At 47.1% G+C, this 24977-nt stretch overlaps 1 protein-coding gene across 1 annotated transcript in view; it reads right to left on the minus strand.

Moving 5' to 3' along the window:
* LOC139260510 (ADAMTS-like protein 1) overlaps positions 1-24977 on the minus strand; it is a 456828-nt gene that overhangs the window by 252408 nt on the left and 179443 nt on the right. Inside the window, exons 11-13 of the mRNA XM_070877021.1 lie at positions 14392-14596; positions 9427-9574; positions 6482-6566 (exon numbers count right to left, since the gene is read on the minus strand). Coding sequence (XP_070733122.1) covers positions 6482-6566; positions 9427-9574; positions 14392-14596 — 438 coding nt within the window. The remainder of the gene's footprint in view (positions 1-6481; positions 6567-9426; positions 9575-14391; positions 14597-24977) is intronic.

Raw genomic sequence — 24977 nt, forward strand, 5'->3', positions numbered from 1 at the left:
GCTAGGTCCATGCAGCAGAGCTGGTCTCCAGTCATCTTGGGTAATCCTTGCCATTGGACCAAGGCCAAGCTCTGTCAATCCCATGTGGTGGCTGGTGTGCAACGGCCACCACATGTTAAAAAAATATACACGCGGGCATCTTCCACCCTTCAAGATGTAGTTCGGGATCTGGAATATTAGGTCAGTCATTGAAACACCTGTGAGCTCATCCCTTTTTGGCGTGGAAGCAAGTCATCCTTGCTTCGAGGGACTGCCTATGATGATGATGATGAAGTTAATCATGGGGGAGATACTAAAAATGCCATACCTCGTGCAAGCCTTCTGCATGATGGTGCTGCGGAGGAGACATCCGATTCGACGTCATCGCATGAGGAACCTCAGAGCACGTAGGATGATGGGCCGGAGGCCTTATCCACATCGGGTATATCGAGATAGGCGTTCATACCTGCATCTGATGATGCAGACTGCATGAGAAGGCTGCGTTTCCGCAAAGAAGTTGGAACCGAGATCTGTGAGTTAGTAAAAGCAGACCTGCAACCTAGAAGCACCAGGAGGTCTGCTTTGTCAGTTGAAGTGAAAGTTATAGCTGCGCTTACATTCTATGCATCTGGATCGTTCCAGGCTACAACTGGAGATGTGTGCGCCATTTTTCAACATACAACACACATCTACATTCGTCAGGTGACTGCTGCACTATATTCCCGGAGGAATGACTACATAAAGTTCCCCTTGACCACCCAGGCAATCCAGGACAGGACTGTGACCTTCTTTAGGATTGCTGGCTTCCCAAAGGTACAGGGCTGCATTGACTGTACCCACATGGCCTTGCGAGCACCTTTGGAGGATTCCGAAATGTACAGGAACAGAAAAGGCTTCCATTCGGTTAATGTGCAGCTCGTGTGTGACGATATGCATCGCATCATGTCAGTTGATGCAAGAAATCCTGCGAGCACCCACGATGCGTTCATCCTATGCAAGAGCACTATATCTGCCGTGTTTCAGCAGCAGCCAGAAGGGCAAAGCTGGCTGCTGGAGCCAAATGGTATGACCTCACCACCTGGCTCATGACGCCCCAATGCGTAACCCGGACGGAAGCTGACCGGGAATAAAACAATAAAACAATGCGATGCGCAGCATAATAGAGAGGACCGTTGGCATCTTGAAACAGCATTTCTGATGCCTGGACCATTCCGGAGGCTACTTCAAATACTCCCGAGATTGTCGGTCAGTTCACTGTTGTGTGTTGCATGCTGCATAACTTAGCCATCATGAGGCAGCAGCACCTGGTAGTAGAAGACCCACCTGAGGGGAGATTGGCTGATGATGAGGAGCAAGATGCAGATGATGAGCAGGAGGTGGAGGAGGATGAGGAAGCCATGCAACTACCTGAACCCGGAGCACGACGGCGGAGGAGGGCGGGCCGTCTTGCCCCTTTACCGATTGCTCGAGCCTTGCGCCAGCAGCTCATCCGTGAACACTTCGCTGCCTGAAGGCTCAGCGGCAACTATTCCAAATGGACCATGTTTACCGTTTGGACCTGTTCCATAATGTTGTGTTGTGTTAATGGAACAAATAATGGAAATCATTCTTCTTTAGTTCAAAAAGTTGTCTTAATAATGGAACAAATAATGAAATTGATTCAGTTATAATTTAAAATATATTTTATTCAAAAGTTTAACACTTGTTTGTACTTAACTTAACTTTAATAAAAATATTCTTGTATCAAACTATAACGTTTTCAGTTAAGATCACTTACAAACTTTAAGATCACTTAAAAACTTTTAAACTTGTAAATTTACATAACTTACAAAAAACGTTTAATTTAGAACAGTTACAACAGTAACAACAACAATAACAACAACAACAGCAGCAAAGAAAGGCTGCACCCATCTCTCCTCCACCTTATTCTAAGACCGCCCGCTGCGCTTGGTCTTGTTGACTCCACCCCTGCCCGCAGGCGATGGCGCAGCGTTTCTCGGGTTGGTACCAAGCTTATTCTTTCGAACATCTTGGGTGATGCACACTTCTTGATGGTTGGTGGGGACGGGGGGGAGGCAGGGCAGGCGGTAATGTGGAGGGCCCGCCTTGGGCCTCTTCAGAGGTTGGTGTGGGGATTGGATTGGGAGTGGCACTTGATTCTGCCAATGAGCGCGGGGTCTGGGCATGTTCCCTTATTGCAGCAGCTAACTCCGACATTCCCTCCCTCATGCGCCCTCACAGTGTTTCAATTACCTGCAACATTCCCTCTCACAATGTCGGTGCACATGAATCAGCTGCCTGAGACATTCCCTCCCTCATGTTCCCGGAAAGTGTTCCCATTTCTCGTGAGAGTGTTATTACTTCTCCCGACAGTCCCGATACCTCATCACTAAGAGTGATCATGTAAGGTCAATGCTCTCCGCACTCATTGCCATCATCTGAACCATATCTGTTATATCCTGCACCTCCTCCAATGGGGACTTCATCCCCCCCCCCCCCCATCCCCATCATGCTCTTGGTCTGGAAGGTGGGATTGGAAGATGTTCTCCTGTTCAGGCTCGTCCGTGTCTGAATCTTCTTCTGTATTGGCTTCAGCCTCGTCAGGGTTGGCCTTAAGTTCTGCAAAATATAACAGAACAGGCAAATGGTTAGCAGCAGAGGAGGGGGCAAGGTGGGTGGTATGAGTAGGCTCACACAGCGCAGGCAGCAGGCTCATTTGAAGGACCACGATGAATGATAGCACATTGCATCAACCGAAGCATAGCTGATGGAGACATCCCCATAAACTGAAGCATGACTAGCCCGCGCAGTACTTAACATTCAGCAAAGTCAGAATTTGTAGGACTTACCCTTTACCTTGAGTGTGGGCCCAGCTTGTGCAGTGGTGGTTGCTTTTCTCTAGGCAGGATCCATCAAAGCAGCGATTCTCTCTTCCAAGGGTGTCAGTGGGTGCAGATTTGCCAGACATCCTCCTGTTCGAGTTCTTTCCCTTTTGTTGTGTGCCACCTTCCTCTGTAAAGATGAAAATATAACTTTGTGGAGAGGGTGTCTTTCTGCTGGGTGGGACATACAGATGGTCACATTTACAATTTCAATTCCATTGAATAAATGAAATTATTACTTACACGAACTACTTGACCAAAGTCCTGCCACTTCTTTTTGCATTGGCCTCTAGACCTCGGGGTGATCACCGTTGCACAGTAATCTTCTGCAAGTTGGTTCCAGCGTTTCTTCGTTTCTTTTGGTGAAACTTTTATGTGACTTCTGCTGGTGTCCAGCTCGTGCCATCTGGCCTCAATTACTGTAACTAGTGCCACCATTTCATCCTGTAAGAAATTCTTGGTCCTTGAACCACGTTGCATGTTGTATTCTCATTTTTCCACTGAGAATTAAAGTTCTTACACACAACTGGCTCTTTAAAAATGGTCGAATGCAGTCCGGAAGCTGTACTGGGCATGCGCGGCTATAGCAGTCACGTCAAAATGTCCGTTTTTCCCCGCGCATGATTTTATCGGTGCAGACATTAGGCTTCACCCCCGAAGCTAAAGAACAGGCTGCGCGGCACCAATTTCAAAAAATAGAATGGGGAAACTTACTAGTTATTTTTTTGGAGTAGTCGGAGCCCAAAAAAACGGGCGTTACTCTTGCAGTACGCCAAAAAATGGCAGTGGGGAAAATTGAGCCATCTGTGTTGTTTAGATGAACACGTGTCGCATTAAACCTCTCATGCAGTGTCCCTCCTACTGATGTTAGGCAATTTAGCCCATCATTTCCAGATACCTCTGCTGACCTTCCTAAACCTCTCCACCTCTCGCCCTCAGATACAGATCCTGTGTTATGGAGCTCCGGAAATTAACAACCAGTGCCTCGCTGAATACCTTGTGGATTCTGATGTGCACGCATCTGTTTTGGATACCTGTGGGTATTTAATGCTGAAGCTCCTTCTTAACACAAACCTCACTGCTAAATCTGTTATAAATTCACAAGCCATGTTCATCAGATCTGACATTTTTCACAGTCTTCATTCATGAATCCTGATAGGAAGTGTTTATTTAACACATTCCAATTTCCCTACGCACAAAATGATGTACCTTAAAAGATGTATCTCACTTTTAAGACTCCATTAATTTTGTACCGATCTAAAATATTTATTTGGCTATTTTTTGGTGCTGTCTGCAATCTGTCAATCTATTGTCCTCTTAATCCTTTCAAAAGCTCACTTTAGCACTTCAATTGATTTTTGTAGGACTCTCAATCCTCATGACACTTACTTTCCCTGTATGACATAATTATTGCTTTATGTTTGTGTGAATGTTAAATTGCTTTGTATAAATTAACAGTGGCTATCTCCCTCCTTGGTATTTAGAATTTTGCTACACCCAATGCACAAAAATGTTCTGCCACTGTAGTCTCAAGGGTGCAGTAAAGGGAGTTTTAAGAGTGCTTGAGTCTGACTGTGAGAGCCTGGAATAGGAACTTGTCCCCTTTTCCAGCACTGAACCCATCACCTCAACCAGAACAAAATTCACTGAAAATAAAAGGCAAATGCATTCTGCCAAGTCAGCTCGAGTGGCAACGTTTTTATTTATCAAAGAACAATCTGAGAGTGGGCCATTCCTAGTCACCTCCCTCTTTAAAATGATGATGTGCACTCATTTCAACAGATGGATTACCTCCCTATTCAAATTCTCCTTCCTTCTTCCAGCTTCCGATCAATAGCTGTAACCAAAGATAAACCCACCAGCCAGGTTTAAACAGCAATGTTTGATATTTTCAGGATTTTTTGCACTCAACTTTTACAACAAAAACTAAATGTGAGAAGCTGGTTTTGCAAATGGAAAAATTCTCACCGGTGCTATATTCAAGAGGGAGTTAGATACGGCCCTGATGGCTAAAGGGATCAAGGAGTATGGTGAGAAAGCAGGAAAGATGGACTGAGGTGAATGATCAGCCATGATCTTATTGCATGGTGGTGCAGGCTCGAAGGGCCAAATGGCCCACTCCTGCACCTATTTTTTATGTTTCTGTGCTGTGGGAGTTGCATTGTGGCAGGGTTTGTGAAGAGGGAGCTTTACTCTGTACCTGACACGTGCTGTACCTGACATGGTAGCCATGCTTGCTGCTGACACCGGATAAGTGGACAAGATTTCTGGAGCTATATGATGCACTTAACAGAGCGACAGCTTGATGTAGAGTGCCGGGTATGTGAACGGACTGACTACTGCCTATCCATGTTTCCCATTCCACCCTCATTTCCCCATGGACTTTCTTTTCCTGTATAACAAAATTATTGCCTTATGTTTGTATTAATGCCAAATTGCTTTGTAACAAGTAACAGTGGCAATCTCCCCCTTTGTTATTTAGAATTTTTCTACATCCAGCGCACAGAGATACTCTGCCGCTGTTGCATTAGTCTCAAGGGTGCAGTAGAATTCATTTTAAGAGTGCTTCATTATTCCAAAAGGAACAATCTGAGGAAATAGCTGGACAGAATAATACCAACTGGCATGGAACTGAGCCCTGCTCGGGACACTATAGTCAGGCCACAGATTTTCCTCTACATTGTGGTCTCCTCTACATTGGGGAGACCAAACTCAGATTGGGTGACCGCTTTGTGGAACACCTCCGTTCAGTCCGTAAGCATGACCACGAGCTTCCAGTCCCCTGTCACTTTAATTCTCCGTTCCACCCCTACTCTGACCTCGCCATCCTTGGACTCCTGCATTGTTCCAATGAAGCTCAACGCAAGCTCGAGAAACAACACCTCATCTTTCACTTAGGCACTTCACAACCTTCTGGACTCAACATCGAGTTCAACAATTTCAGAGTCAGTTTCTCTCCACAGATGCTGCCTGACCCGCTGAGATGGCTAGTATTTTCTGTTTTTAATCACAAATTCTATACCTGTCTGTGTTGAATTAGCCAATCTCACCCAGGTGGTACGGGTGACCCTCAGTGAAAACATGTGGTTACGAGTGTTATCCCGTCACTACTGATGGAAATTTGCACGACATCAAGGAGACGAGGGAGCTCAGCTATGATTCCCATCAGAGTCGACTAGTCTGCTGATATTCACTGTGAAGGGTTAGGCATGAACAAAAGCAATTTGAGTGATTCACTGGAGAGTAATTGGCATCCATCAAACAATCACAGCAAATATCGGAACTGCCGGGGGAGGGAGAGAGAAAACGGAAAAATAAATAGCAGGAGTGCGTTGTGAGGTCTGATGGGATTGTCAGTCACATCGTGTTAGTTGGCTGATTCAGACAGACAGTTTATTGGTAACGTGTGCTGCCTCTGTAGAAGGGGAAATAGCTAACATGTAAAGCAAACCCACCCTGATAAAATGTAAGGTGACTCTCCCTTCCTGTCTGACCATGGCTGTATGTACACGTCACACCATATTTACATGATCTGTGTAGCAGGAATGCCATTTAAGAGGCTCATTCTTATTGACTTTGAAACTTCCTGTCAAATTCAACTAAAATTCCGACAGACTCACGAAGGCTCTTCAGAAACGACCAGTAATTCCTCCAGTTCCTGGGCCTGCTTATACCACGGCAGCTTAGCTTCAACAGGGAGTTTTTCTAGAAATCAAACAAAACACATCATATCCACCTGAAGGCTTCAGAAAGGCAGTTTTAGTGAGAGCCTGCACAGTTTGTCAGACCCCAATCACAAACCACTTATTGTAATAGAAATTAGATCAACAGTTTTTCTAATTCAAAAGATCTTTTTGGTATAAAACAATGATTTATTTTGATTGTCTCTTCAAGTGCTCAATGAGTATGGTCAGTTCTTTATTTCTTAATTGTTCGATGAGCTAGAGATTGTAAATCTTTATGCTTCAAAGTGTATTTATATTTCTGTACTTGCACACACAGACGGAACAGCAGTCCAACAGAAAAAATTGTCGATAACTTTTCACCTCTATCTTTACCTGATAATGGCAAGGTTTTATTAGCCAATGACAATGTTTTAACTTCAACTTATCCAAAACTCAGCTTCCCTGTGCCAATCCAGCATCAATTTCCCCATCATCCCTGTGCTCACTGACCCACCTTAGCTCCTGATCCCGCAGTACCTCCAATTTAAAATGATCATCCTTGTGTTTAAACTCCTCCATGGCCTTGCCTCTTCCTTTGTCTCCATCCTCCATCTCCCCTATAACCCGTCCTCCCCCACATCTCACTGCTCCTCTGACACTACCGCTTTGATGGCCATGCTTTCAGTCAGATAATGCTTTGGAATTCCCTTCCTAAATCCTTCTGCCTTTTTCTTTTCCTTTAAAACTCTCTTTAACTCTTTATTGGATATTCATGATGCTTTCTTTGCCAATGGCAATGCTTCATTTGATAATGATAAATTTATACTTTATTTAATAATGACAATGCTTAGAGAAACCTGGGGGATGATTTTCCTCGGATACTTCAGTGCTAAAGAGCATCCGACGTGGCCAAGATAGGGTCTTAAGCTGCAATGCTGGTTTAGCCCATGTTTAGCACAAGACGCCACCTTGGTAAAGGAGTTGAAGCCTACGTTAAGAACGTCTGCCCTGAAGGGGCCAATTGACAATTAAATTGCCTGCTAGTACTCATTAAAAAGGTGTAAAGCATTTTGCTGATTAGCAATTGATCTAACATGCTCTCCTAACAGCGACCAGCTGATTGGGCGTAAATAAGTCACCGCAGAGAATTTAAATTGTTATTTAAAGGTATATCTCCTTTTACTGTTCACTTGCTGCTGGAGGTTTGAAGAGGACTTTTGAAACACATCGGGAGACTTTCTGGGACACCTTCACCAACACTCTATCAGCATTTAATTCCAGAAATTTTCTGAGGACTTCACCTAAAAAGAGTAAGTGGTGTGCTACTCTACCTTATTGGACACTTTATAGGACTCACCAGGAAAAAGAGTGTGCTTGGTCATTGGCATCTTGCTAGGGGTCCCCCTGGAACTGCAGGAGGAATGGGAGGAGGACATGAGGCCAGGCAGAGCAGCACCAGCTGCTGCAAGAGAGAGGGACAGGAGGGGCAGGATGGTCACTGACAGCCTGAGACACCCCCGGCCCCCCCACCACCTCCTACCCAGCATTGTGTAGGATGGTTCACCCCATTATTGGTCTTCTGCTCACCACCCAATGTAAATAGCGGCTTCCTGTTCTGCCAGTTGGTCGCACAAAAGTCAAGTTTGACTCTATTGTATTCACCATGGACAAGTTCACCGATTTGCACTTATATCCCCAGAACATGGGTAAAAATAACACAGCACAATTTATTCAGTCACTCTAAGCCAGTAAGCCACACTATGGCTTCGATTGTGGAATCCAGATGGGACCATTTAAAGATAATTTAAACACAGTTGGGTTTTTTTTAAATACAGGGAAACCTTTAGCCACTGATAAAGGTAAACTATTTTGTATTTGGAACAAAGTAAGTATGAGGGCAAAATGGAAGTGTAGAGCATTAGAGGACAGGCAAAAAAAGAAAATGCATGTTTTATTTTTGAATAAGTGATAGCTTTTTGATTCAACTTCTTTTTCTTTTGGAAAAGATCAAAAAACTTTCAAGCTGGATTGATCCCAAAAGCCTTCAGGGGTCACGTTTGGAGATATCCCACTTAATGCAAATTGTATGAAATGTGGATGAACTTGGATACGGAAACAACTTGAGGATGAGTATTATGATTTTGCACCAAGATTCCTGCAATAGGAAATTCAAGAGCAAGGTCAGCAAGGACAGTTCGCTGTCTGCAATTTTTCATCCATTGTGAAATTTAACTGTACTGGAGTTAATGAAAAAACAGAGTGTCTTGAACAGGGACACGCTTGGGCCAGTGGTGGGCCTCTATGAAAGTGGCAGCAAGCTGATCACTGGCAGTGACAGACTATGAGCTATCCCGTTAACGCTGTTAAGGTAAAATCGACCCCTGCCAGCGTTAATGTGCAAAACTCAGTGAATCTATATTTTCTATACTATATATAATTTTATCTCATTGCCACTTTTTTATTTGACAGAATTAGTATTCCTTTGAATGAAAAATGAGGAAAGAAAATAGATACACAATAGGAATAAACCAGAGTGTGGGGAAGTGAGATACACAGCTTATAGAAATAACACTATGGCTAAGAATTTCTCAGCTGTCGGAACTGTGCGGGAATTGCAGTGAAACTCTGTTTACACACGGGAGCAGCTCCAAGGAATTCCCGGCCTGTGGGATTACACTGATAAACTGATCCACAAATCTAACATTAATCCAACATACTAGCCTAGCAATTGAACTGTGCAATATTATTGTAGGAATGCCACGCATCTTTGTAAAACATTTCTCTGTCCACTGCGTTAATACATATTTTAAAATCTATTAAAGCTTTTGTGAAAATAATAGACAAAAGATTTGACAAATGTTTTTCGGTAACATCACACAGCATGAAGCAGCTGCCCTTACCCTTTGGTTTGTAGCATGGAACGGTGACTACGCATTCTTCCTTGACATGAGGTTTTGTTTTTGAGTTACAACCGCCTGCATGCAGTCCTCTGTGGTCAATACACAGGACTACTCTATATCTGAGGCCCTGTCCACATGTCACTGTACACTAGGGACAGGCAGAACAACAACATATAAGAGGTCATACATCTGCTACTAAAGACACTTTTCAGCTGAGAAAGTGAATCAAGTAAGTTAAGCATATTCAAAATACAATAACACGAGGCAATGTACTGGTCGATTGTGATTATTATTCCAAATATTGCTGCCAAAGAAAAGCACTTAAATATAAATTCAGAGCTGTACACCCCACTATTAAAATGGCATAGTCTTACTAGTCAACAAATAATGTTGCTCAGCAGTGCATGAGCCCTAGCAATAAATTATAGAGGTTACTATCTGTTGGCATTTATAGTGAGGGAACACTGGCTCAAATAATGCTGCTCCTCCAAGGGTAGGTCGTAACAGCAAGATGAGCCATCAGGGCAATATCCACAAGCCAAGAACATCTTACAAACCAAAGGAATGTATATCTGAGAATTGGATCAGTTTTTAATGATGGCACAGATAATTTTGTAACGGAACCACGCTATACCTGAATACTTAATTTTACATTTTATAAGGGGTGCAGGAACACAGGGACCTGGCAGTTTATTTGCACAAATCCTTGAAGGTGGCAGGACGAGTAGATAAGGTTGTTGAAAAACCATATGGGATCCTTGGCTTTATTAACAGAGGCATAGAGCACAAAAGCAAGGAAGTTATGCTAAAACACTGAGTAGGCCTCAACTTGAGTATTGTGTTCAATTTTGGGCACCACACTTTAGGAAGGATGTCAAGGACTTGGAGAGGGTGCAGAAGAGATTTACTCGAATGGTCCCAGGGATAAGGGACTTCAGTTATGCAGAGAGACTAGAGAATTGTTCTCCTTAGAGCAGAGAAGATTAAGGGGAGATTATATAGAGGTGTTCAAAATTATGAAGAGTTTTAATAGAGTAAATAAGGAGAAACTATTTCCAAAGGCAGCAGGGTCAGTAACCAGAGGACAGAGATTGAAGAACCAGGGAGGAGATGAGGAGAATTTTTTACGCAGTGAGTTATGATGATCTGGAATACACTGCCTGAAAAGGCAGTCAAAGAGATTCAATAATTACTTTCAAAAGAGAATTTGATAAATACTTGAAAGTGAAAACGTTTCAGGCTATGGGGAAAGAGCACGGTAGTGGGACTAATTGGATAGCTCTTTCAAAGAGCCAGCAGAGGCACAGAGGGCTGAATGGCCTCCTTCTGAGCTGTACAATTCTATTATTTCCTTTTTGTTGTTGTTAAAATAATGCCCAGAGGAATTTTATACAAAAGTATTTAAACATCCGTATGGTAATATTGAAAACGCAATTTCATCACATTGATGCCATATTTGTGCCTAATGAAATGAGAGCAATTGGAATCACATGGATAGATAAAAAGGTTGAAAAAATGGCACTGCAGAATGAGAAAAACCCTTTATGTGAGATTGAAAAGATTAGACTTTGGGTACTGCCTTTCCAAACTTAGGATATACATGAACAATAACTGTTCATGTCTGGATTATCTACACTTTCAGAAGATAGTACATCCAGGGATACATTATAAATTGAATAGTTTTACATACTACTTTATCTACTTTTAGGTATTTCTACATATATATACAAATTTGACGATGACACAGAAATAGGCGGCATTGTAGGCAGTGTAAATGAAAGTATAAAATGACAAAGGGATATCAATAGATTAAGTGAATGGGAAAAAACTATGGCAAATGGATTTTAATGTAGGCAAATTGAGGTCATCCACTTTGGACCTAAAAAGGATAGAACAAGGTACTTTCTAAATGGTAAAAAGCTAGAAACAGTGGAAGTCCAAAGAGACTTGGTGGTGCAGGTGCATAGATCATTAAAATGTCATGAACAGGTACAGAAAATAATCAACAAGGCGAATGAAATGCTGCCCTTTATATCTGGAGGACTAGAATGCAAGGGGATAGAAGTGATGCTACAGCTGTACAAAGCCCTAGTTAGACCATACCCGGAGTACTGTGAGCAGTTCTGGGCACCATAACGTAGGAAGAATATATTGGCCTTGGAGGGAGTGCAGCGTAGGTTTACCAGAATGATACGCAGACTCCAAAGATTAAATTAAACACTTCTACACACAAAGGGTGGTAGAAGTTTGGAACTCTCTTCCGCAAACAGCTAGATCAATTGGTAATTTTAAATCTGAGATTGATAGATTTTTGTTAACCAAAGGTATTAAGAGATATGGGCCAAAGTTAGGTCGCAGATCAGCCATGATCTCATTGAATGATGGAACAGGCTCGAGGGGCTGAATGGCCTACTTCTGTTTTTATGTTCCTATTAAGACTAACTGGAACTCAGGAAACAGTTTGTAGGGGAAAAGGGACATTGTCAAATATACACCAGTAAAGCCACATTCATACACAAACTGTTTGGTGCTGGGGTTTGAAATTAAAATGTGTTTTGAAACTATCCTTGAATCAAATCTGATGTATTATACTGGAGCCAACAATAGGAACAAGCTGGCAGTAAGTGATGGAACGTATTTGGATATTACACCACCAGTGTGCAGATTGCAGCAGCTGACTACTTGCAATGGTTTATTTCTCCCATGAGCCATTGCTGGAATTTCCACTAAACCACGTAGAATGGGCTGCATAAACAATCCCTCGGTAGCAAAAACCATCACGAGCTATCACTATTACATCAGTTATCCAGCCCAAAGCCCCTCGGTGTTTGTCAGTGAACCCGTGGGCCATTAGCCACAATCATTTCTAATCTTTGGACATATAGTACAGTATGTCTTAGTTGATCATAGCTGGTGGAGTCCTACATTTGGCTTTGGAGGAAGTTCTGCCAACGTTCTTACTCCTAAACACTATCCAATGACCCGATCAAGTGTCAGGTGTGATGAGGATGGGATTGGGCTGACTGGTGATGATGCTGTGGTTGAACATTCCACTCACACTCTCTGTGTAGAGTCAACATGGAGAGTAACCACTTGGTGAGATACCAGAGGGCTGAATCCATAACTAACAGTGAACTGCCCTAATCTCTACTTTCAAAAGAGGAGGAGAGAAAAAATAAAGAAACAGTGGCCCCTCTATAACACACTCATCTAATTTATATACAGCACTAACTAATTATGTACAGTTCCATCTAATTATATACAAATCTATCTAATTAAACAATCTAAGGATAAACATCTCTTTTTAATTATACACATCTAATTATATGCATCCATCTAATTATATATAATTATGCACAGCTCTAATTGTACACATTTTTAATTACACACACTAAAGTAATTATATATTTAATTATATGCATCCAATTATAGGAATTTATTTTTAATTGTAGTCATCTACCCAATTATATCTAATTATACACATCTATTTAACTATATATAATTCTGGAAATTCTGCATTATTCCAGCCGAATCCAATAGTTAAATTGAAATCCATCAGCAAGTAAATGAAGATTCAAGGCAATGAGCCAACATGCCCTGGATGAATTTTCCACACAGCACAGAAGATAGGAAAAAGGTGGATACTCAATTCATCATGTGTCTTCCTCAGTGCACCGAGAAACTATATTGTTTCGTTTAACATTTCAAATACAATTCAGAAGTATGTTTAACATTGAGTTTTTAAATGAATAGTTTTGGAGAGATGGCTGAATGGTGCAGTGGGGCAGCACACTATTCTGTCTCACACTATCCTGTCCAGCACCTTAATCATTCACACCCTCCCCCACCGGCACACCATGGCTGTAGTGCGTATCATCTACAAAATGCACTGCAGCAACTCGCCAAGATTTCTTCGACAGCACCTCCCAAACCCACAACCTCTACCACCTAGAGGGACAAGGACAGCAGGCGCATGGGAACACCACCACCTGCAAATTCCCCTCCAAGTCACACACCATCCTGACTTGGAAATATATATATCGTCATTCTTTCATCATTGCTGGGTCAAAATCCTGGAACACCTAACAGCACTGTGTGAATATCTTCATCATACAGACTGCAGCAGTTCAAGAAAGCAGCTCACCAGCACCTTCTCAAGGGCAAATAAGGGATGGGCAATATATGTCGGCCTTGTCAGCGAAACTCACAGCCCGTGAATTAATAAATAAAATTTAAAATTGTAAAGATCGTACAGAATGACCTCCATATAAAAGAAGATACATTGGGCTAGAAATTCCGTAGTGTCCCATTTGGGGCGATGACTTTTGAAATCTCGAAAAGGTAGGGCCAGCCCAAAACACTCTCAGAGAGTGGAGGGCTTGGACATCTCGCAGCAATGAAGCATCGAAAACTTTCAGCAGGCACCAGACTGGTGTAAAGAATAAAGTTTGGCCTACCTGAAAAACACTAACTTTAATTACCGCTCCCCAAGTGATCAGCGAGGTAACAATGTCTCCTCTTCCTGCCGTTGTTCATGCCCGGCAATACAGCAGTGGGAAGGAGGCACTTTCACATAAAGTGTGCAGTGCCCCGTTACTGCCGGCAGTAATGGGGCACTGCACACTTTATGACGTCACGATCTGCGAGGCGCTAGAGATCGTGTTAATGCCAGTGCTAAACCGGTGCACTGAAGTTCACAGATGTCGCTGAATTTACCGTGCCCGATTACTAACCCCTTAGCGCCCCCTTACCGCCCCACCCCAGGCACTAATGGGAGGCGCAAAGCAACCGAATTTCTCTCCCATTCTTTCAAGGAAGATGTCTAAAAATGAAAGCAGTTTTCTAAATGCTGCCAACAATGATGGAAGTAATTGTGAAATTTTGCTGTATTTATTCTCACTGCTGACTATACTGGCGGATCTTGTGACCCCCAACCCAAGAGTGTCAGATGAAAGAGTTCCTTACGGGAGACCATTCCTGTGCCAACCATTTTGGACAGTCAAAGAGGTTACAGGGCTGCATGACAGGGAATTTCTGTATGTACATGCACTTCCACTCCTCCACGTTGTTGACCTCTCCATGAATATCTTCCTCTACACAGGACACAGTGCGGAGCTGAGCACCTCCTCCACACGAGCTGGAGCAGGCTGTCCAAGGGCTACTGTCCCATCTGATAACACAGAAAAAAATAATTCTCCGGCATACAGCGGCTACAGGTGGCTCACAATATTACACAAGTTCGTTTATTGAGACATGGGACACATGCACCACTCTGTGCCTGACGCATAAAGCAGTTTGGTATTAGAGTCACTAAACAGTTACAGAATTAATTTGCAGGAAACAAACAGACCATAAATGCTGAAAATTTGAAAGAAAACCAAAAATTGCTGGAAGTACATAGCAGGTTAAAATAGGTTCATATTTTGGGTGGAACCTTTCACAGAACCTGAAACCAGAGATGTGGTACAGGGTCACACTGAGAACATTGACCTATTTCTCTCTCAGATGCTGGATGAGCTGCTGCGCATTACCAGCATTCTCTGATCTTGTTTTTCCATCTTTTCCATGTGTTAGAAACTGTGAAGAATTTTATTGTCACATCTAACACTAGAAAACTAACTTTCCAAGCGCATGCAATGGCAAAGCAGTCATTGCCTCAAACTAGAAACACATTTTTCAAAGCCAATTTTTGCTACAGATAGTGCAACATTTTTTTTTACAAAGGCATGGGGAACATGCACCACTTTGTGCCTGATGATTACAGGAAGAATTCTTTGGGGAGGCCATCTTAAAAATACTTGCTTAAAAATGCTTGAATTGTGTGTGTGGGCGTGGGGGGTGGGGGTGGTGTGTGTGTGTGTGTGTGTGTGTGTGTGTGTGTGTGTGTGTGTGTGTGTGTGTGTGTGAGAGAGCCTGTGTGTGTTTGTCTATGTGGGTGTGTGAGTGTGTGTGGGAGGGTAGGTGTGAGTATATGTGTGTGTGAGATTGTATGTGTGTGGGTGTGTATATGTGGATTTGCGAGTATGTGTGTGTGGGGGGGGGTAGGAGTGGGGGGGGGTAGGTGTGTGTGGGGGGGGTAGGTGTGTGTGGGGGAATAGGTGTGCGGGGGGGGTAGGTGTGTGTGGGGGGGTAGGTGTGTGTGGGAGGGGGTAGGTGTGTGTGGGGGGGTAGATGTGTGTGGGGGGGGTAGGTATGTGTGGGGGGGTAGGTGTGTGTGGGGGGGGTAAGTGTGTGTGGGGGGTAGGTGTGTGTGGGGGTGTGTGTGTGGGGTGGTAGTAGTGGGGGGGGTAGGTATGTGTGGGGGGGTAGGTGTGTGTGGGTGGTAGGAGTGGGGGGGTAGGTGTGTGTGGGTGGGTAAGTGTGTGTGTGGGGGGTAGGTGTGTGTGGGGGAGTAGGTGTGTGTGGGGGGGTAGGTGTGTGTTGGGGGTAGGTGTGTGTGTGGGGTAGGTGTGTGTGTGGGGGGGAGATGTGTGTGGGGGGGAGGTGTGTGTGGGGGGGTAGGTGTGTGTGGGGTGGTATGAGTGGGGGGTAGGTGTGTGTGAGGGGGTAGGTGTGAGTGGGGGGTAGGTGTGTGTGAGGGGGTAGGTGTGTGTGGGGGGTAGGTGTGTGAGGGGGTAGGTGTGTGTGGGGGGGTAGGTGTGTGTGGGGGGGGTAGGTGTGTGTGGGGGGGTAGCTGTGTGTGTGGGGAGTAGGTGTGTGTGGGGGGGTTAGGTGTGTGTGGGGGGGGTAGATATGTGTGGGGGGGTAGATGTGTGTGGGGGGGTAGGTGTGTGTGTGGGGGTAGGTGTATGTGGGGGGGTAGGTGTATGTGGGGGGGTAGATATGTGTGTGTGAGGGGTAGGTGTGTGTATGTGAGGGGTATGTGTGTGTGAGAGTGTGTGTATATGTGGATGTGTGAGTGTGTGTGTGGGTCTGTGTGTACGTGTATCTGTGGGTGTGTGGGTGGGGGGGGGGCAGGGAGGATTGTCTGTGTGAATGTATGTGTATGGGAGGGGAGGTGTGTGTGTGAATGTGTATGTGGGTGTGTGTATGTGAGGGTGAGGGTGAATGTAAGTGTGTATGTGTGTGTGTGTGTGTTTGTGTGGAGGTGTGCGTGTGTGTGTGAGAGGGAGTGTGTGTATATGCGGATGTGTGTGTGTGTGTGTGTGTGTGTGGGAGGGGAGGTGTGTGTGTGAATGTGTGTGGGTGTTTGTGTGTGGGGGGGATGAGTATGGGAGGGTGTGTGTGTGTGTGCGTGTGTGTGTGGGAGGGTGTGGGTGTGCATGCGGGGGTAGGGTGTGTGTGAGTATGAGTGGATGTGAGTGTAGGTGGGTGCGAGTGTGGGTGTGTGTGGGGGGATGGGGGAGGGTGGGTGTGGGTGTGAGTGTGAGTGTGAGTGTGAGTGTGTGTAGGTATGTGGATGTGGGAGTGTGTGCAGGTGTGAGTGAGAGTATGTGTGGGTGAGGTGTGTGTGTGGGTGTCTGGGTGTGTGTGTCGGAGGGATGTGGGTATGTGGGTGTGGATGTGTGAGTGGGTGGGGTGGTGGCGCATGTGTGGGGGGGTGTGTGTATGTGTGGATGCATTTATGGGTGTGTGGTAAGGTGTGTGTGTGTTATAGTGTGGGAGTGCGTGTGTGGGAGTGCGTGTGTGGGAGTACGTGTGTGGGAGTGTGTGTCAGAGTGTGTGTGTGTGGATGTATGTGCGGAGTGTATGTGGGAGTGTGTGCGTGTGTGCGTGTGTGTGGGGGTGTGCGTGGGGGTGTGCGTGGGGGTGTGCGTGGGAGTGTGTGTGTGGGTGTGTGCGTGTGTGCGTGTGGGTGTGTGGGTGTGTGGGTGTGTGCGTGTGGGTGGGTGCGTGTGGGTGGGTGCGTGTGGGGGTGTGTGTGGGGGTGTGTGTGTGTGGGAGGGTAGGTGTGAGTATATGTGTGCGTGAGATTGTATGTGTGTGTGTGTGTATATGTGGGTTTGCGAGTATGTGTGTGTGGGGAGGGGGTAGGAGTGGGGGGGGGGTAGGTGTGTGTGGGGGGGGGGTAGGTGTGTGTGGGGGAATAGGTGTGTGTGGGGTGGTAGGAGTGTGGGGGTAGGTGTGTGTGGGGGGGTAGGTGTGTGTGGGGGGGGTAGGTGTGTGTGGGGGGGGTAGGTGTGTGTGGGGGGGGTAGGTGTGTGTGGGGGGGGGGTAGGTGTGTGTGGGGTGGGTAGGTGTGTGTGAGGGGGTTAGGTGTGTGTGGGGGGGGGGTTAGGTGTGTGTGGGGGGGTAGGTGTGTGTGGGGGGGTAGATGTGTGGACTGGTAGGAGTGGGGGAATAGGTGTGTGTGGGGTGGTAGGAGTGTGGGGGTAGGTGTGTGTGGGGGGGTAGGTGTGTGTGGGGGGGGTAGGTGTGTGTGGGAGGGTAAGTGTGTGTGTGGGGGATAGGTGTGTGTGGGGGGTAGGTGTGTGTGGGGTGTAGGTGTGTGTGGGGGGTAGGTGTGTGTGAGGGATAGGTGTGTGTGGGGGTAGGTGTGTGTGGGGTGGTATGAGTGGGGGGTAGGTGTGTGTGAGGGGGTAGGTGTGTGTGGGGGGGTAGGTGTGTGTGAGGGGGTAGGTGTGTGTGGGGGGGGTAGGTGTGTGTAGGGGTGTAGGGGTGTGTGGGGGGGTAGGTGTGTGTGGGAGGGGGTAGGTGTGTGTGAGGGGATAGGTGTGTGTGGGGGTAGGTGTGTGTGGGGTGGTATGAGTGGGGGGTAGGTGTGTGTGAGGGGGTAGGTGTGTGTGGGGGGGGTAGGTGTGTGTAGGGGTGTAGGGGTGTGTGGGGGGGTAGGTGTGTGTGGGAGGGGGTAGGTGTGTGGGAGGGGGTAGGTGTGTGTGGGGGGGTAGATGTGTGTGGGTGTGTAGGGGTGTGTGGGGGGGTAGGTGTGTGTGGGAGGGGGTAGGTGTGTGTGAGGGGGTAGGTGTGTGTGGGGGGGGTAGGTGTGTGTAGGGGTGTAGGGGTGTGTGGGGGGGTAGGTGTGTGTGGGAGGGGGTAGGTGTGTGGGAGGGGGTAGGTGTGTGTGGGGGGGTAGATGTGTGTGGGGGGGGGGTAGGTATGTGTGGGGGGGTAGGTGTGTGTGGGAGGGGGTAGGTGTGTGGGAGGGGGTAGGTGTGTGTGGGGGGGTAGATGTGTGTGGGGGGGGTAGGTATGTGTGGGGGGGTAGGTGTGTGTGGGGGGTGTAGGTGTGTGTGGGGGTGTGTGTGTGGGGTGGTAGGAGTGGGGGGGGTAGGTGTGTGTGGGGGGGTAGGTGTGTGTGGGTGGTAGGAGTGGGAGGGTAGGTGTGTGTGGGTGGGTAAGTGTGTGTGTGGGGGAGTAGGTGTGTGTGGGGGAGTAGGTGTGTGTGGGGGGGTAGGTGTGTGTTGGGGGTAGGTGTGTGTGGGGGGTAGGTGTGTGTGTGGGGGGTAGGTGTGTGTGGGGGGGAGGTGTGTGTGGGGGGGGTAGGTGTGTGTGGGGTGGTATGAGTGGGGGGTAGGTGTGTGTGAGGGGGTAGGTGTGAGTGGGGGGTAGGTGTGTGTGAGGGGGTAGGTGTGTGTGGGGGGTAGGTGTGTGTGGGGGGGTAGGTGTGTGGGGGGGGGTAGATATGTGTGGGGGGGTAGATGTGTGTGGGGGGGTAGATGTGTGTGGGGGGGTAGATGTGTGTGGGGGGGTAGATGTGTGTGTGGGGGTAGGTGTGTGTGTGGGGGTAGGTGTATGTGGGGGGGTAGGTGTATGTGGGGGGGTAGATATGTGTGTGTGAGGGTAGGTGTGTGTATGTGAGGGGTATGTGTGTGTGTCTGTGTGTGAGAGTGTGTGTATATGTGGATGTGTGAGTGTGTGTGTGGGTCTGTGTGTACGTGTATCTGTGGGTGTGTGGGTGGGGGGGGGGGCGGGGAGGCGTGTCTGTGTGAATGTATGTGTATGGGAGGGGAGGTGTGTGTGTGAATGTGTATGTGGGTGTGTGTATGTGAGGGTGAGGGTGAATGTAAGTGTGTATGTGTGTGTGTGTTTGTGTGGAGGTGTGCGTGTGTGTGTGAGAGGGAGTGTGTGTATATGCGGATGTGTGTGTGTGTGTGTGTGTGTGTGTGTGTGTGTGTGTGGGGGGGAGGGGAGGTGTGTGTGTGTATGTGTGTGGGTGTTTGTGTGTGGGGGGGATGAGCATGGGAGGGTGTGTGTGTGTGTGGGAGGGTGTGGGTGTGCATGCGGGGGTAGGGTGTGTGTGAGTATGAGTGGATGTGAGTGTAGGTGGGTGCGAGTGTGGGTGTGTGTGTGGGGGGATGGGGGAGGGTGGGTGTGGGTGTGAGTGTGAGTGTGAGTGTGTGTAGGTATGTGGATGTGGGAGTGTGTGCAGGTGTGAGTGAGAGTATGTGTGGGTGAGGTGTGTGTGTGGGTGTCTGGGTGTGTGTGTCGGAGGGATGTGGGTATGGATGTGTGAGTGGGTGGGGTGGTGGCGCGTGTGTGGGGGGGTGAGTGTATGTGTGGATGCATTTATGGGTGTGTGGTAAGGTGTGTGTGTGTTATAGTGTGGGAGTGCGTGTGTGGGAGTGCGTGTGTGGGAGTGCGTGTGTGGGAGTGCGTGTGTGGGAGTGTGTGTGTGGGAGTGTGTGTCAGAGTGTGTGTGTGTGGATGTATGTGCGGAGTGTATGTGGGAGTGTGTGCGTGTGTGCGTGTGCGTGGGGGTGTGCGTGTGGGTGTGTGGGTGTGTGCGTGTGGGTGGGTGCGTGTGGGTGGGTGCGTGTGGGGGTGTGTGTGGGGGTGTGTGTGTGTGGGAGGGTAGGTGTGAGTATATGTGTGCGTGAGATTGTATGTGTGTGGGTGTGTATATGTGGGTTTGCGAGTATGTGTTTGTGGGGAGGGGGTAGGAGTGGGGGGGGGTAGGTGTGTGTGGGGGGGGGGTAGGTGTGTGTGGGGGAATAGGTGTGTGTGGGGTGGTAGGAGTGTGGGGGTAGGTGTGTGGGGGGGGTAGGTGTATGTGGGGGGCTAGGTGTGTGGGGGGGGGTAGGTGTGTGTGGGGTGGTAGGTGTGTGTGGGGGGGGTAGGTGTGTGTGGGGGGGTTAGGTGTGTGTGGGGGGGTAGGTGTGTGTGGGGGGGGTAGGTGTGTATGGGGGTGTGTGTGTGGGCTGGTAGGAGTGGGGGGGTAGGTGTGTGTGGGGGGGTAGGTGTGTGTGGGGGGTAGGTGTGTGTGGGGGGTAGGTGTGTGTGGGGGGTAGGTGTATGTGGGGGGTAGGTGTGTGTGAGGTGGTAGGTGTGTGTGGGGGGAGGTGTGTGTGGGGGGGTAGGTGTGTGTGGGGTGGTATGAGTGGGGGGTAGGTGTGTGTGAGGGGGTAGGTGTGTGTGGGGGGTTAGGTGTGTGTGGGGGGGTAGGTGTGTGTGAGGGGGTAGGTGTGTGTAGGGGGGTAGGGGTGTGTGGGGGGGTAGGGGTGTGTGGGGGGGTAGGTGTGTGTGAGGGGGTAGGTGTGTGTGGGGGGGTAGGTGTGTGTGGGGGGGTAGGTGTATGTGGGGGGGTAGGTGTATGTGGGGGGTAGATATGTGTGTGTGAGGGGTAGGTGTGTGTATGTGAGGGGTATGTGTGTGTCTGTGTGTGAGAGTGTGTGTATATGTGGATGTGTGAGTGTGTGTGTGGGTCTGTGTGTACGTGTATCTGTGGGTGTGTGGGTGGGGGTGGCGGGGAGGCGTGTCTGTGTGAGTGTATGTGTGTGGGAGGGGAGGTTTGTGTGTGAATGTGTGTGGGTGTTTGTGTGTGTGGGGCTGGGGGAGGGGGTCCTGAGCTATTTGGTGATGGTCGCAATAAGTCCTGTATCTCATTCTTACTAACAATGGATTTAGGGGCACCTGGGAATGTTAAGTACATTTAGACTTCGGGTGAAACTTTATAAGAGCACGTTGTCAGATTGTTGACATCATGAGTTGAAGCAAGATATGATCTTCCCACTTTTGTCATTATTATATTAAATTGTTGGGAATAAAATGAAATGTGCAAAATTAATCAAAGCAATTTCTCCAGGCTTTGACTGAATATTGGATGTGCAGTTTTATGTCTTGACTAATAGGTATTCCAGCCAATCACACAGGTTGACAGGACATTAAACTGCAAGAGGTGGGTCTTCCTTTCCAGAGGCACTAAGTCATGTTGGTGTCTGGTCCACAGGTGCTGACAGGCTTCTAGAAGCTCAACTCAGTAATAATTCTTGATGTGTGAGTTTAGACACTAAGTGGCAGGAGATGTTATACCCCTCGCCTCTCTCTCTCCTTCACACACAAAAGGTTGATTTGTCCTCATCTGATATGTTATTTTACATTAGACAGCAATCAAGAATGTAAGCCCTGATGACCTTTCGCACTCTCACTGGGGATTCTGGGGAGACTGAGAGTAACTGCAGTGCTTGCTGCAACATAGATGTGGGTGGGATCAGCTAACTTAACACAAACCAGCGATCAGAACTGGCAGCTTCTGCCCATACTGGGCAGTGTATTTATTCAACAAACCACGTGGCATGTGATGGATATTTTCAAATGTGTCCTAAAGCAGTTTGTGATCCCAACAAATGTGATCACATCAGATTTTTGGAGTATTTACATATTTTGTTTGCACTACTCAGCAATTGTCCAAGGAATAAAACGGCATTGCGTGCAAGCCAGGTGTTTCTGTGAGTTTTAGCTCACACTGTCACATGGGATAAAATTGGGCCCCAAGATATTTACATTTACTTAAAAGAAAAACGTCATCTAAACTAACAGGAAACATCAGTCAATCACTAATTTTCTCAATTCAAAGAAAGACAGGAAATCCCGAACAGGCAGTGTGCTCTCAGTCACTCATAAGGCAAAACCTCTCTCAGAACCTTAGTGTGGCAGGCTGTAGAACTTCTTTAAAAAATGTTTAAAGAATCTTATGGGATTCAATAATTGGATAGAAATGTTCAGCTTTCAAAGGGCGGTGAGGGTGAGCCAAAGTATTTCAGGAATTTAAGTTGTGAAGAATGTTATGGATCATGGACATATTTTATTTAGGAAATGAAGATTTTGTGGTGATTCTGATTTCAGATTTCAAGATTATGAAGGGAATTTGCAGAATCAATTGTTGTTCACTTTGGTGAAAGGTTTGAATAACAAGGATCTCAAGTTAAACTAAGGAAGTCAGGTAGAGTTTTGTTACCTGAAGGTAGATGCTGTCAGGTGCAAGATACAAGTATATGACAATGAAATGGACACATGGGGGCGATTTTTATCTTCATGTGCAAAACAGATCTATTGTAGTTTGCACTGCTTTAAACACGGCAGAAACCCAGTGGGAATTGCACTCAATTTTAGTGGCTAACCTTATAACATAATATTTTAAAACCCAGCTGCTAACTATGCTGGGTCCAGGGATCGCATCACTTGTAGGAGATGACAATTGAATGCAAGTCAAATTTAAAGGGTTGGGAACAATTAAAAGGAAGTGTCACAAGGAGGCGGACAACATTTTAAAACGTTTCTAGAGAACATTAAAAAGCATCTCAACTCATCAGCAACCTAGGCAGAAGGGGCATGGGATTAAGAAGTGGCAGGCCAGGAGGAAGGGGAATAGGTGCAACAATCTTCAGCAAAGTGACAGTACAGCCCCGCACTTGGGATTCTCAAGGTGGCGCGGCATGAGAAGCCTCTGAGGATGCTTTCCCTCTGTGTTACTCTACTGCACCATGCCATAGGTCAGCACTGCAAGATGGTGCAGCCAAGCTGATGGTCACTGTCTCTGAGCTTACATGAGGTCTGTCTGCATGGTGGCCATTGGTGTCCTTGCAGCAGATCCCAGGGCTCGGCATCGGCCCCTCTGTTGATCCAAACTCTGAGAAGGCAGGTTATCACAGTCATTCCCAGGTGGGTTTGCCTAGGTCTAGAGCAATGGTTGGTAGCATCTTGACAGGTGCAGCTGAGCAGGCAACACTGGCTCATGATAACCCAGTCACATCTTCTTTCTTACTACACAATGTAAAGGAATGAAATGCAGGGATTGGGATGCTTCTGAAGAATCTTCCAGCAATAGGGTTAGACAAACCTTCACACCTTATTGTGAAGCCACCGGAAAGGACTGCTGGAACAAGCATCTCTGGGAAGAGGCGGTTCTATCAGTATTGTGTGGGCATATCTCGGACAGACTAACCTGCCTGCCATCCTTTCAGCAGTCCCCCTTTCCTATGACACCTGGCAACAAATCATCTATCGGGGCAAAAAAAATAAATAGATGCAACCGGCACAGTGCCAGCGAGAAACAAAAAAAGCTACTAAAACAGCCTTTAAAAGGCCGAATGAGCTTACTGTGCAACTTTTGGGCTAGAAATTCCATTTTTGGTCATAGCGGTATTTTTTTGCCAAAAATATCGCTATGACTCCGCTACTGCTATGAGGCCTAACATTCAGGATAAAATGTACCCAGCGGCAAAAATCGGCATTGCACGAGGATTCGTGGCGCAAACCACAAATTTTCTGCAATTTTTCTCCGAGGCCGATGCTGTTGCGAGTTGGGCCGAGGGAGAGGGGAAACAACAGAAATAAAATTGCAAATATCAAATATCGCAAAACATTCACAAGACACTTAACTATCTAATTGCTGCAAAATAATTAAAAAATAAAAACTTTAACTTACCTTTTTTGCAGGTCTTCATACCTACCGCTGTTCCAAGGGCCGAAAAGCAGGTTTTTCCCGGCGGTTAATTTCGTTCTATCTACGGGTGCGTGCGAGCCAAATTTTTGGCGAAAGCGCTATTTCGAGTCTTGCATGCCGACAGTCCGCTCCCCAGCAGTACTTAAAAACTGCCGGTGCAAGACTTCTCCGAATTTCCCGGTTCGTCGTTTTCTGCCCAAAACGGTGAAATATTGCTGAAAAACTGGGTGCAAGTTTGGGGAATTTCCAGCCCTTTAAATGGCCACCCGCCTGCAGGTGTGCCTGAAGCTGTGCCCCTCCATGTTTCACTGTGTGCTGGAAATGTGCCCTCAACCATGGACCCAGGAATGGCACAGAGCTTCTGCTCCCTTCCCTCTTCCCTCCCCTCCCCCTCCCCTCTCCACCTTCTCTGCCCCCTGCCCCTCCTCCCCCTTCCCCGCCCCTCCACACTTCCTCCCCTCACCCCCATTGCCTGTCTCTGCACACACAGGAGCTTCTGACGCTAGCCCCAGGCCCGACCCAAAGATCAAGCAGGGACCCCAGCAGAACTGGTTTCCGTCAGATTTCTGGATCTAGAAACATAGACATAGAAACATAGAAAATAGGTGCAGGAGTAGGCCATTCGGCCCCTCGAGCCTGCACCACCACTCAACAAGATCATGGCTGATCATTCCCTCAGTACCCCTTTCCTGCCTTCTCTCCATACCCCTCGATCCCCCTAGCCATAAGGGCCATATCTAACTCCCTCTTGAATATATCCAATGAACTGGCATCAACAACTCTCTGCGGTAGGGAATTCCACAGATTAACAACTCTCTGAGTGAAGAAGTTTCTCCTCATCTCAGTCCTAAATGGCCTACCCCTTATCCTAAGACTGTGTCTCCTGGTTCTGGACTTCCCCAACATCGGGAACATTCTTCCCGCATCTAACTTGTCCAGTCCCATCAGA

Source organism: Pristiophorus japonicus, chromosome 1 (assembly GCF_044704955.1).
Source record: "Pristiophorus japonicus isolate sPriJap1 chromosome 1, sPriJap1.hap1, whole genome shotgun sequence".
NCBI lineage: Eukaryota > Metazoa > Chordata > Chondrichthyes > Pristiophoridae > Pristiophorus > Pristiophorus japonicus.